At 43.8% G+C, this 13,929-nt stretch overlaps 1 protein-coding gene across 1 annotated transcript in view; it reads left to right on the top strand.

The window, feature by feature from the left end:
- The window catches only part of SLC4A1AP (solute carrier family 4 member 1 adaptor protein), a 36,011-nt gene extending 24,128 nt beyond the window's left edge, over nucleotides 1-11,883 (top strand). The window contains exons 10-14 of the mRNA XM_058668134.1: nucleotides 342-576; nucleotides 3,831-3,917; nucleotides 4,598-4,659; nucleotides 8,133-8,202; nucleotides 11,551-11,883. Of these exons, the coding sequence (XP_058524117.1) occupies nucleotides 342-576; nucleotides 3,831-3,917; nucleotides 4,598-4,659; nucleotides 8,133-8,202; nucleotides 11,551-11,600 (504 nt within the window). The 3' untranslated portion in view covers nucleotides 11,601-11,883. The remainder of the gene's footprint in view (nucleotides 1-341; nucleotides 577-3,830; nucleotides 3,918-4,597; nucleotides 4,660-8,132; nucleotides 8,203-11,550) is intronic.
- The last annotated feature ends 2,046 nt before the right edge of the window (nucleotides 11,884-13,929 follow it).

Here is a 13,929-nt window from a genome sequence, read left to right as displayed (position 1 = left end):
CATCTGAACCATCCTCTGCCACTTTCCTGGTCATTAACAGGGAGGTAGAATGAAAGTGGATACATCAGGGCTTGAACGGGTACCTGTTTGGGGTGCTGGCGTAGCGGTGGGTGGCTTTACCAGCTATACCACAATGCCAGTCCTAATAATCTTTTGACCCTGAAAAACTAATAAAGATCCTTGTTAAGGGGTGCTAAATATGCCTTCTTATGTCAAAATCCTGCTTCTGGGAGTTTTCTGTGGGGTTTATGAATCTAGAGAAGAAACATGTTATATCTTTGGCTTCACCACCTTGAAAATATCTGTCTCTTTTTATCATCATGGTTTTGTTTCCTTCATAGAGATTACCCCCCAAGCGCCCAGAACTCCCTCCAAGTCTAATGAGAATGAAGGATGAGCCTGAAGTAGAAGAGGAGGAGGAGGAAGAGGAAGAAGAAGATAAAGAGAAGGAAGATCCTGAAACAAAAAAAATGGAGGATGGTAACAGCGGGCTACAGCAGGAGATGCAGCCTGAGTTGGTGCAGGGCAGAAACTCTCTCCAAGAACTCACATGTCCTAAAGAGACAGAAACTCCTGGTAAGGGCTCTTCCTTCTCCTGGGCTGGTCAGAGGGGCAGTTACAGTAGCAAGGTGGGCTGTAAAAGCCAGGCCAGTCCTTGTCTGGGATACACTGACTGCGGTAGAGATGTGTTTCCGGGTGGTCTTCCTTTGATGGCCAGTCCTTATTGATTTCTGTTGCAAACGAAGAGCAAGTATTGCCAGACTATTCCAGAAATTCAGAGATTGAGAACTGTGGGATCTGAAGCTATGCCTGCTGGTGAGGATTCATGAGCTGTGTGGACTCGAGCAGGGTAGATCGGGGCCTCATCACCGAGTCCCCCAGCCCTCACTTTTCCTCCACCCAGTGATCTAAAGTTCTCAGGAAGGATCATGCATCATTCATGTTATTATGAAAATACCCAACATGCAACCTAGCACATAAGTATTCCCCGCCTTGGCAAAGATTTAATAAAAAATGTTGAAAGGGAATTGATTTAATTTTGAATACATTTTTCTAATTGTGGAAGGAATATGTGTATTTTAGAAGTTTTTAAAAAATTGTTTTTTAGACTTATTTTTATTGAAAAGGCTGATTTACAAAGTGAAGAAGAGACAGAGGAAGATCTTCTCTCTGCTGATTTATTCCCTAAGTGGCTGCAACTGCCAGAGCTGAACTGATCCAAAGCCAGGAGCAAGGAGTTTCTTCCTGATCTCCCACACAAATGCAGGGTCCTAAGGCTTTGGACTGTCCCTGACTGCTTTCCCAGGCAAGAGCAGCTGGGATACAAATCAGCACCTATTTGGGATCCTGGCACACACAAGGTGAGGGTTTTAGCCACTAGGCTACTGCGCTGGGCCCTCATTTTAGAAATTTTAGATCATACATTAAAGTCCAAAGAAGGAAAAAAGAAATCTGCAATCCTACCCCTAGAAGTTATTGTTTATCTTCTTAATGCCCTTTATGTCTTGTCAGCTGCAGGAGTTATTTTCCTGCAGGTTAGCCAGACTTATTAGCAAGATTAAAATCTCAAAGATAATAGGAAGCATAGAGAAAAACAATACAAATAGACTTTACATGTATGTGACAATACTTGCATATCTATTTCCAAAACAAGCCAAGTTTGTCTGTATATAAAACACCAGGCATGGCATGAGTTGTCTGAGAAACAGAAAGGATATTGTTTCCTCATCTGTGAGAAATAAGTCTTTTATATTTGCATTATCTTTTCTTTCGTTATTGGCAAAATGCCTGGCCTATTGAGAAAGGTGTGAGTGCTTTGTTCCCTTTAGTCCATACTAACAGAAAAGGGAACAGTCAACATTGCGTTTTTTTGTTGTTTTTTAAGGGACCAAAATAAATGTGTATGCAAATGTAACAGATTTTTTTGCAAGAATTATTATTATTTTTTTAGTGGAAAGTCAGATATACAGAGAGAAGGAGAGACAGGAAGATCTTCCATCCATTGATTCTCTCCCCAAGTGGCCACAGCAGCTGGAGCTGCACCGATCCGAAACCAGGAGCCCGGAGCTTCTTCTGGGTCTCCTACATGGGTGCAGGGTCTCAAGGCTTTGGGCCGTACTCGACTGTTTTCCCAGGCTACAAGCAGGGAGCTGGATGGGAAGCAGGGCTGCTGGGATTAGAACCTGTGCCCTATGGGATCCTGGCACATGCAGTGTGAGGACTTTAGCCACTAGGCTACCACGCTGGGCCCAGAAATAAAAGGTTTTGAAACTGTGCTTGTAAGATTGAGAAATGGTAAATATACAGCATTTGAGGAATTATGCTAAGCTTTTTTTCTGTGTTGGTTTTATTTGTTTATTTAATAGCATTAACATTGTTCATGCTGTTTTGTAACTTGGCTTATCTCTATGCCTTAAAATATTCTTATAAATATATATATTTTAATAAGGGGAATAGTAGACTATCACATACATTTGCCATAATTTATTTTGTTAACTTCTGTGTATTAACCGTTGGATTTTTTTTAATTATTATGAACTTGATTGTGTATAGTAAGTCTTGGTGTTCAACTCTGATTTTAACAAATGTTTTGCAAGAAATAGAATTGTTAGGTCAAGAAGTAGATAAAATCTTGAGATATTTGATGAGTTTTTTCAAAAAAATTTTTACTTCAAAGTTGGCTAGTTTTTGTTTAAAGATATATTTATTTAAAAGAGCATCAGACAGAGTGGGAGAAACACACCCACTCATATAGCCGGGAAAAGAGACAGATCTTCCTGCTGTTGGTTCACTCCCCAAATGGCTGCAACAGGCAGAGTTGAGCAGGACCGTGAGCTGCAGCTTGGTCTCCTGCATGGAGTCAGGGTGCAAGCACTTGGGCTGTGGAGTTGGAAGCATAGCAGCTGGGACCCCAGCTAGTCCTCCGGGATGGGATGCCAGTGTCATAAGTGGCAGCTTAACTTACTGTGCTATGACACCAGCCCTGAAGTTGGACTTTAAAAAAAGCAATCTATTCATTGGTATTTTAAATGCAGATTTTACAGAGAGAAGGAGAGACAGAGCTTTTTTATCCATTGGTTTATTCTCCAAATAGTCGCAGCAACTAGAGCTGAACCAAGGAGCTAGGAGCTTCTTTCAGGTTTCCCCATGTGAATACAGGACTTGGGCCATCTGCTCCTGGTTTCCCATGCCATAGGCAGGGAGCTGGATTGAAAGTAAACCATCCAGGACATGAACTGGCACCCCTATGGGATGCTAGGTGTGGCAGGTGGAGGCTTAGTATGCAGTGCTGGTCCAAGTTGGCTGAATTTTTTTTTTTAAGATTTATTTATTTTTATTGGAAAGGCAGATATACAGAGAGGAGACAGAGAGAAAGAAAGATCCTCCATCTGATGGTTCACTGCAAGCAGCCACAACAACCAGAACTGTGTCAATCCTAAGCCAGTAGCCAGGAACTTCTTCCAGGTCTCCCACATGGGTGCAGGGTCCCACTGCTTTGGGCCATCCTCGACTGCTTTCTCAGGCCACAAGCAGGGAGCTGTATGGGAAGTGGAGCCACCGGGATTAGAACCAGTGCCCATATGGGATCCCGGCACGTTCAAGGTGAGGACTTTAACTGCTAGACTATCATGCCGGGCCCCTGGCTGAATTTTTAAGTAGAACATTTTCTACATTTGGAGTCAGATTTATTAAAGACCTCAGTAAGGTTAATGTGCAGATGATAGCAGATACAGATGATAGGCATATACTTGGCTTCTCTTACTTTTGTTCTCTTGGCTTTCCACCCTGAATTAAATATTAACAGTATGCCTTGGTGCTGCTTTTTGTAGAAATCATGTCTCAGCCCAGCCAGGTGGAGCAGCATCAAGAGTATCAACAGATCAGTGAAACAGCTTCTTCCCTTGAGGAGCCCTCAGGCAAGTAGGCCAGCAGGTGTCTGCTGCTTTGCAGAGGCAGCCAGCCTGGTGTTTAGGGGAGGGCCTGGTAACTGAGCTGTAGGGCAGCAGAGAGAAGGCCTTTCCCACACCGGGTAGGTGCTGTTAGAAGTGGAATGTATGAGAGATTGTGTGGAGCTGTTCCATTTGCCTTTTTAAAAGCTTCAGTCTCTTGGAGTTTCCTCTCCCTGCCCCATAGAGCCCCCGATGCCTTGACACTTCGCTCTGCCCTTGCAAAATCCTCTGTGATTTGCAAAATCCTCTGTGATTTTACGTCTCCCAGACTTGACTATGTGATTCCAAAACTGCTAAGAACACTGAGCTATTATTAAAAAGTTGGATGTTCTGTGGTGTTAGCTGTAATGGGTAAACTCTGGAAAGTAAAGCCACTTTATTTCCCTTTATTTTTTTCATGTGGTCTGATTATATGCAAATTTGTAGAATGTCCTTAGGATTTATAAACCAGGATTTGCAGTGAGGGAAGAGTTGTCTCTTCATATAGTTTTTGGCAGTAGCAGAAGGAATCTTTCAGAATTGGCTTGTCACCGACATGTTTTCTTTAGCAATCATAATGTTCTCTCAGGAATTTTTCCTTTCTGTTTTGCTTATTCTGATAATAGCTGGTGCCATCTTTCCCCCCCTCCCCTCCCCCAATGTAATAGCATCAAAAAATGAGGAAAACGGAGATGAACTGAAGAAAAAGAAAACTGCTGGTCCAGGCAAAGTAAGTGTTTCACTTCTCTGGAAATAAATATGAATTCAGATATGAATGTTGACTTAATAGTGAAGTTGCCACGTGGATGCCCTCATCTCATATTGAAGTCCCTGAGTTCAAATCCTGGTTCTGCTTTCAGTTCCTGCTTCCTGCTAGAGTGTACCCTGGAAGGTGGCATGCGATGATTTAGGTACTTGGAGACCTGAGCTGAATTCCTGGTCCTTGGTTGTTTGGACAGTGAGCCAGGCAATGGGTGCTCTCTGTCTATGTCTGTGTCTCTCAGTCTCTCAAATTAGAAATAAATAAATAAACGAGTAAATACTTGCCTGTGATAGACCACATTCACATTTAGGAGAATGAATCTTTGAAGCTGAACTTAGTGGACTTTCCCTTCTAGAAATCTAGGCTGTCGTTCGTGTTTTTGTGTTCTCTATTCTTGTCTGCCTTTTCCCTGTTCCCTTTAACCACTCGGACAGAAGCTACCTCTTTTAATTTCTGATACTTTCTTCATTTCCTAGTATGCCATGCAGAAACCCTTTGAATAGCATGTTCTTAATTTCTTCCTTTTATTACTTACTGCAATAAAAGGGAAAGGTACATAGGGCAAAGTCTGGGAGAACCATGCCACAAATTTCCAAGGGTCCCTTTCCAGTGCTGTCACACTGGACATGCCAAATTGCCCTGGCAGTGAGTTGTGACAGCTCATGTGAAATGTTGGTGCCTAGGGAAGCTTCGATCAGTGCCCAGGAGTTTTAATGACCTTCAGTCACATAGCTATTCCCTGCTTGGCATGTACTCAAGTTTCAGACACGTGCAAGGAGAGCAGGTGTTTGGTATCAACCACATTGTTTGTGCAAGTGTTTTAGGCACAATGAACCACTCTGATCAGTTAAAGTTGTGGTCATTTCCCCAAAATCCAGACTCCCAGACACTAGCCAAAGCCCAACCGTGTAGGAAGCACTAATAGACAGCAGTCATATTTGCTCTCATAATTCTTTTCTATACCTGTGTCAAAAGATAAATGCCTGTTTCTTCCCTAGTGGTGCTGTGTAGCACTAGTACCTGCATTGTGCTAGGTGTCTTGCTCTTTTTTTTTTAAGATTTATTTATTTTTATTGGAAAGTCAGATTTACAGAGTGAAGGAGCCAGAGAAAGATCTTCCATCCCCTGGTTCACTCCGCAAGCAGACACAATGGTCGATGCTGAGTCAATACGAAGCCAGGAGCCAGAGTCTTTTTCCAGGTCTCCCACTTGGTGCTGGGTCCCAAGGCTTTGGGCCATTCCCTCCTACTTTCCCAGGCCATAAGCAGGGAGCTGGAATGGAAGTGGAGCAGCCGGGATATGAACTGGTGCCCAGATGCGATCCCAGATGTAGAAGGTGAGTAGTTTAGCCACTAGGCTACCGTGCTGGGCCCCATATCTTGCTTTGTATAAGAAAAAAAGGGCCCGGCGCAGTATTCTAGTGGTTCAAGTCCTCACCTTGCATGCATCTGGATCCTAAATGGGCACCTGTTTGTGTCCTGGCAGCCCCCGCTTCGCATTCAGCTCCCTACTTGTGGCCTGGGAAAGCAGTCGAGGATGGCCCAAAGCCTTGGACCCTGCACCCAACATGGGAGACCCATCAGAAGCTCCTAGCTCCTGGGTTTCAATCAGCTCAGCTCCAGCCATTATGGCTACTTGGAGAGTGAGCCAGCAGAGAGAAGATCTTTCTGTCTCTTTTTCTCTCTGTAAATCTTCCTTTAAAAAAAAATCTATCTTAATTTAAGAGAAAGAGACACAGATCTCTGACATGCTGGTTCACTTCCCAAATGTCCATGGCTGCCAAAATTGGGCCAGGCCAGCTCTCCAGGAGCCAGGAACTCGAATAGTTGAGCTAGCACCTGCTTCCTCCAGGGTATACATCAGCAGGAAGCTAGTGTGAGAAGTTGTGCCAGAACTCACACCCAGATACTTTCATATCGTAACCATAGCATCAAATGCTCCTGACCTAACTTGTTCTTTAAAAAGTATCGTATCACTGTCACTGGCTGACAGTCAGCTTATGGAGGGTTTAGAGGGGGATAGCTTAAGATCACAAAGTGACTGCTCCCCCAAAAGGGCTACTTATGTTCATGTCATTAATAGAAACTGTTTTCCTTTTAGTTTTTGTATGCTAACCGGCATAGGGACAGTAATTTTTTTGAGGTATTAGGAAATCCTTTATTCCGGCAGGGTAGGAACAGGAGTGGGGGCTGCAGGGGGAGAAAACTGGAAGGGGACATGTGGCAGGATGGAGGGCTGCCAGGGCACAGGAAGGGGGCAAGATGGAGAATAGGGGAGAGCCAGGTAAAAAAGAAAGGGAAGGAGAGGAAAAAGACAGGGACAGTAATTTTAAAAATTTATTTTAGTGCCCGGCGTGGGGGTCTAGCAGCTAAAGTCCTTGCCTTGAATGCTCCGGGATCCCATATGGGCACTGGTCTTAATCCCTGCGGCCCCACTTCCCATCCAGCTCCCTGCTTGTGGCCTGGGAAAGCAGTTGAGGATGGCCCAAAGCCTTGGCACTCTGCACCCATGTGGGAGATCTGGAGGAAGCTCCTGGCTTAGGATCGGCACAGCTCCGGCCATATTGGTCACTTGTGCAATGCATCATCGGATGGAAGGAAGATCTTCCTCTTTGTCTCTCTTCCTGTCTGTATATCTAGCTTTGTAATAAAAATAAATAAATTCTTAAATTTTTTTTTTTATTTTAGAGTAAAAAAAATGAAAGAGAGAAACTGAGAGATTAAATCTATACTTGCTGGTTCACTTCTCAGATGACCACAATGGCCTGAGCTGGGTAGGACCAAAGCCAGTAGCCAAGAGAGTGCTCCGGCTCTTCCATGTATGTGGCAGGTTGCATCCCAGAGCAGAGTACCTGGGTTGGTTCTCAGCTCTAGTTCCAAACTCCAGCATCTGCCAGGGCAGACCTTGGGAAACAGAAGAGATGGCTCAGATAATAATTGGGTATAATTGGGTTCCTGCCTCTGCATGTGTAAGACCTAGATTGTGGGCCAGCTTCATTGTTGCCCAGCTCTAGCTTTTGTGGGTATTTGGGGAGTCAACTAGCAGCTTTGTATGTCTCTGCCTCTTTAGTGAATGCATGAATGAAGTTTCTAAATATTGGTGTATTTGAAAGGCAGAGTTACAGAGAGAAATCTTCCATCTACTGGTTCCCTCCCCAACTGGCTGTAATAGCTGGAGCTGGGCTGGTCAGAAGCCAGAAGCCTAGAGCTTCTGCTGGATCTACCACATGGGTGGTAGCAGCCCAACTACTTGGATTATGTTACACTGCTTTCCCAGGCACGTTAACAGGGAGCTGGATCAGAAGTGGAATAGCTAGGACTCAAACTGCGACTCATACAGGATACTGGCATCACAAACAGAAGCCTAATCCCCTATGCCTAGCACCGGCCCCATGAATTCATTTTTCTGAATAAAATAACCCATCCATCTTTTCTTTGCAGCACCCACCAATACTGTCTTCCAAATATCCTGACGATGACCCAGACTACTGTGTGTGGGTCCCTCCTGAAGGTAGATTGTTTTTACTTGCCTTTTCTTCTAAGATTGATTGATTTATGTTGTGGGATAGATGATATGTTGTAGAAGGATATGGGAAGAGAGGGGAGGACATCAGATGTTTAGCAGGGAGCAACATTTATTCGTATGGGCATGACCAAGGTCTTAGCAGATGCACATCCAAAGGCTGAGCCTGAACACAGCTGGACATTGCCTTACATACTCTTTGCTAGTTCCCCATTACCCTGCATATGGTAATGTATATTCTGATCGGGTGCTGTAATGCTGCAGGGTTGAGACAGGGTTGCTCCTGTGTATACAGTTACTGATATTGCCACCGCAACTTTTCTGTATTCTGGGTAGGCTCCTACCACAATATTTAAGGTTTAAAGTAGAAACGTTATAAGAGTATTCCCTTCTGGTGGAATAGGCAGATTGAAAGTGAAAGAAATATCAAACAGATATCATTTGTATACCTGTTATCCACTCTTCCTCAAATAAACACTTATTAAAAAATTACAAACTCTTAATTATGAACATTAGTTAGATTTGATGATGCTAAGACATATGGTTACTCTTTTAAAGTATGACTAATGTTGAATTAATTTTTAAAAATTCTTATGTTCTAGGAGTAGATGTGTAAGTGTTCACAAATGCAATGGTTTCTAGATTTACCTTGAAATAAGCCAGTGGTGGAGGATGAGGGGAAGTAGAGAAGGGATAATAGTTAAAGCAGGATTAATGATTGCTAAAATTGGATGATGGGTATTCAGGAGTTTAATTTTTCTACTCACTTTTCATATACTTTACGTTTTGAAAATATATTTATTTATTTTTGTTGGAAAGGCAGATTTATAGAGAGAAGGAGATACAGAGAGAAAGCTTCCATCCGCTGGCTCATTCCCCAAGCTGCTGCAACGGTCAGAGCTGAGCTATCCAAAGCCAGGAGTCTCATGTGGGTGCAGGGTCCCAAGGCTTTGGGCCGTCCTCTATTGTTTTCCCAGGCCACAAGCAGGAAGCTGGATGGGAAGTGGAATATCCTGGACATGAACCAGCACCTATATGGGATCCTGGTGCATGCGAGGCAAGGATTTAGCCACTGAGCCATCACACAGGGCTCATATTTTACATTTTCTTTATACAATCAAAATAAAAAATTCTGACTATGCCTTTCCCACCCAACTGTTTTTCTCTGAAGACAATCAAATATTACCAGTTTCTTTTTAAGATTTATTTTGTTTGTTTGAAATTGAGATAGAGAGAAAAGGAAGGAAGGAAGGGAAGGGAGGGGAGGGGGAAGGAGAAAAGAGATCCATCTTCCATTAGCTGGTTCACCCCCCGCTGGTTGCAGTGGCTGGGACTAGAGTAGACTGAAACTGGGAACCAGCAGTTTCATCTGTGTCACCCACATGAGTACAAGGGCCCAAGAACTGGGCCCCCTTCTGTTCCTTTTCTCAGGCCCTAGCAGGGAGCTGGATTGGAAGGTCGAGCAGCCAGTTCTGGAACTGGTGCACAGTGGGATGCCGCCACACTGGCCCCAGTTAGCACTTCTGGAGATCCTTTTATATAGATACTTACAGATTTCTTGGTTTTGTTTGTTTTTTTGTTTTGTTTTGTTTTATTTTTAATGACGCTGTTGCCTTTTGTGGTATGGATATACTTTTCCCTCAGCAGTTCCCCTAGTGGATTTTTACTGTGTCTAATCTTTCGCCATTTATAAATAATCTTGTAATTAATAACTCTTAATGCTTCATTCCCCTAAATGTCCACAATGGCCAGAGATGAGCCGATCTGAATCCAGGAGCTTCTTCTGAGTCTCCCATGTGGGTGTAGAGGCCCGAGGACTTGGACCAGCCTCCACTGCTTTCCCAGGCCACAAGCAGAGAGCTGGATCAGCAGTGGAGCAGCTGGCACTCTAAACTGTCACCTATATGGGATTGCCGTCAGCAGGCTGAGGCTTAGCTTGCTGTGTTACTGTGCCAGCCCCTGAAGATTATTTGTGTAAAGCATAGAGATGCATCAATTTTAAAAATTCATAAAAGTTAACGTGCTAGATCAAAGGTATTACAATTTTAAGTTGTTTTAAATTACATTCTATAGAAATTTACCAGTTTTGTGATCATACAATAGCCTTAAGGAATGTATGTGATGAGTATTTCCGGGTATAATTTTTTTAAAGATTTATTAATTTTCATTGGACAGTCAGCTATTCAGAGAGGAGGAGAGACAGGAAGATCCATCTATTGATTCAATCTCCAAGTTGCCGCAGTGGCTGGAACTGAGCTGATCTGAAGCCTGGAGTCACTTCTGGGTCTTCCACGTGGGTACAGGATGCCAAGACTTAAGGCCATCCTCTACTACTTTCCCAGGCCGCAAGCAAGGGAGCTGAATGGGAAGTGGAACCACCGGGATTAGAACTGGCACCTATAGGGGATCCCGGATCATGCAAGGTTAGGACTTTAGTTGCTATGCTACTGCACCGGGCACTTCCCTGTATAATTTTCCTAGTGATGCTTCTAATATACTATTTTAATTTTAATTTATTTCATTTATTTGTAAGAGTTACAAAGAGAAAAGGGGAGAGATAGAGAATTCTTTCATCCACTGGTTCACTCCCCAAATGGCTGCAGCATCTTAGTTGGCTCAAATTGAAGCCAGGAACTTCTGAGTCTCCAATGTGGATACAGGGACTCAAAGACTTGGATAATCTCCACCACTTTCCCAAGCACATTAACAGGAAATTGGATTGGAAGTGGAGCAGCTGAGGCTGGAACCAGTGTACAAAAGGGATATGGACACCATGGGCAGCGGCTTAGCACACTGTGCCACAGTGCTGGCCCCTCTAATACACTGTTTAAAAGCAATTTTTAAGTTAATTTATTTTTATTTCTTCAAACAAAAGAGACGTATTTTCCCATCTGCCAGTCTGCTCCTCAAACTCTTGAAATAGCTGGGCTTGGGTTAGGCCAATGCTGTGAGCCAGGATCTGGTAACCCAGTCCAATTGTCCCACAGGAATGGCAGATACCCAAGTACTGGAATCATTATCTGTTCCCTCCCACAGAAACAGGAAGCTGGAATTGGTAGTAGGGCCAGGAGTAGAACCCAGACACTTCAATTGAAGTTTTGGCCAGAGCTGATAAACTATTAATGAAATTTGCTAACAATGGTTGCTTTCTTATCTGCTAATAAGAGTAGAAGCTTAAAAGAAGACTGTATTTGTGAAAATGTACACAGTAACTAAAACTTTCATCAGAAGGAAACGTCATATTTTTCTTTTAGCTGTCTGGTTAAGTGGGTATCTTTTCCGTCCTGACTCTGGAAGAGTAAATGAATTTCTTTCTTTCTGTATGCACTGCCCTAGGGCAAAGTGGAGATGGCAGAACCCATCTTAATGACAAGTATGGCTACTGATTGCTTCAGAATCCTGAAGGACGAGCTGTGGCCGTGCGGCCTGGTGCACCTGGGATGCTGTCTCACACGGAATGGCCAGAGGAATTCAGATGATGGTTGGGAAATCTGGTGGTTGGCCTTTTTGTCCATTCTCTTGGCTTTCTAAATTTATCTGCCCCTCTGAGTCTCCTGAAGCTGATGTTTATGTTTAAAAGTGTTTATTGTATATATGTAAAAAGGGATCCATGTTCTTTGAAAATCAGTAGTGAAAAACATGACCCATTAAAATGAGAAGGCCAGAGTGTCCTAATGTTAACATTCCAGTGTCTTTCATTAGGACTTGGGAACCGTTAGGTTAAGATGTCAATTAAGAGTGACAGAGAACGAGGCTTGTAGCTCAGGCAAAGGATTTTATTAATCAGGGGAGAGAGTCTGAATGACTGCTCCCTGGTGGGAGATGACCCAGGACCACTTCCACATGGCAGGGTGACCACGTGAAGGAAATGGCCACCTGGGGTATACAGCACTGGGCACGGGGGATAAGAGAAAGGGGCAGCTCCTTGGTTTGCACATGTGTATGACCTATAGCTTGGGTGCTCATATGGCAGGTACTGACCTGCCACAAGACAAGGTTAGGGTGATTCGACATTCCAAACATTCCTGTGTGGGAGTGTCAGCTTGACTTCTGTAGAGTGGTGGAGTCACTTCTGCTGGCCCATCCTAAAGGGACTGTGCTTAACTAAGCAGTAGGCTGCATCTGGGAGTAAGGTTGTAAGCTCCCTGGTGATTCCTCTTCCTCTAACTGTTGAAGGCAGAGGTTGTGCTGTGCGTGACCATGGGCATTCCACTTACTCTTAGAACTAAAGACAGGTTCACAGTGGGTGCTGATGTCCCAGTGGTCATCATCCTGCCAGGTTTGAGCACAGACCCTGGCTTACCAGGAGGACGTGGGTAATCCTAGCATCTGATCATGCATGCAGGCAGTAGTCCTGAGCACAGTTCTGCCATTGCAACCATGTGGGAAGTGAACCAGTGGATGGAAGCTCTCTGTGTGACTCTTTGAAGCAGATAACTAAATGTTCTAGAGACAGTAGGCAAGCTCCCATGTCTAGAGATACTGGAAGCAAATGGGACCCCAAGTGCCAAAATATATCTGAATACATCACTTGTGCAGCTGTGCTCACTAGTTGGTGGACGTAACTGGTGCTTGGTGAATTTGCACGTGACACTTAGCTCCCTTTCACTGGTCACCTAGCTTAACTATCCTCAGTTCTGTGAGGCTGTGGACAGCTATGGCTCCTGCACCACAGGTTTGGTGTAAGGTTTGGTGTAAGGCTCAAAGTCATGCAGGTGGAGGTACTTTTAGAACTTTATAAAGATGGTCATTGTTGCTGTCCTCACATCTGGGCCTGTTTTCCTCATCTGTGAAGGAAGAAGCTGGATTGGATCAGCCCTTGCTGTGTGTTAGAATCCTCTGGAGAATATGTTTAGATTTTCAATTCTGATACTCTTAGAACAGACCTCAGACCAATGACGCAATTCCTTTTACAAGTGCTCCAGGTGACTCTCTGGGCCCAGCACAATGACTCAATTGGCAAATCCCCCCTGCTGCAGGTGCTGGAATCCTAATAAGCACCAGTTTGTGTGCTGGCTACTCCACTTCCCATCCAGCTCCCTATTTGTGGCCTGGGAAAACAGTAGAGAATGGCCCAAAGCCTTGGGACCCTGCTCCCATGTGGGAGACCCAGAAGAAGCTCCTGTCTCCTGGCTTTGGATCAGCTCAGCTCTGGCCATTGCAACTAACTTGGGGAGTGAACCAGCAGATGGGAGATCTCTCTCTGTCTCTCCCTCACTCTGTAAAATCTGCCTTTCCAGTAAAAATAAATAAATCTTTTTAAAAAAATATGCAGTGCATTAGCGATGTACTTGAAGCGCTTTATTGTGTTGCAAATCTTGTCTATTTGGGGCCAGATACTTTAGGTTTTGTAAACTGTGCAATCTGTCATAGCTACTCAAATCTACTGTTGTAGCACTAATACGAACCAGTGAGTGTGCCTGTGTATTTGTAAAAACAAGTGCAGGCCAGATTTGGTCCACAGACTGCATAGTTGGCTAACCACTGCTCTATGCAGATTGATTCATCTTCAAAGTCTTACGTGGCTCAAAATGTTCTTCAGACCATCTTTATAAAATAATGTGTGTTCTAGTGCATGGGTATTTGTTTTTGTTTTTGTTTTGTTTTTTTTTTAAGTTTTATTTTTATTGGAAAGATCAAATTTACAAAGAGAAGGAAACACAGAAAGATCTTCCATTCTCTGGCTCACTCCCCAAATGATCGCAATAGTTGGAG

Source organism: Ochotona princeps, chromosome 8, assembly GCF_030435755.1.
Source record: "Ochotona princeps isolate mOchPri1 chromosome 8, mOchPri1.hap1, whole genome shotgun sequence".
Classification (NCBI taxonomy): Eukaryota; Metazoa; Chordata; class Mammalia; order Lagomorpha; family Ochotonidae; genus Ochotona; species Ochotona princeps.
This window is presented reverse-complemented; position numbering and strand designations above follow the sequence as displayed.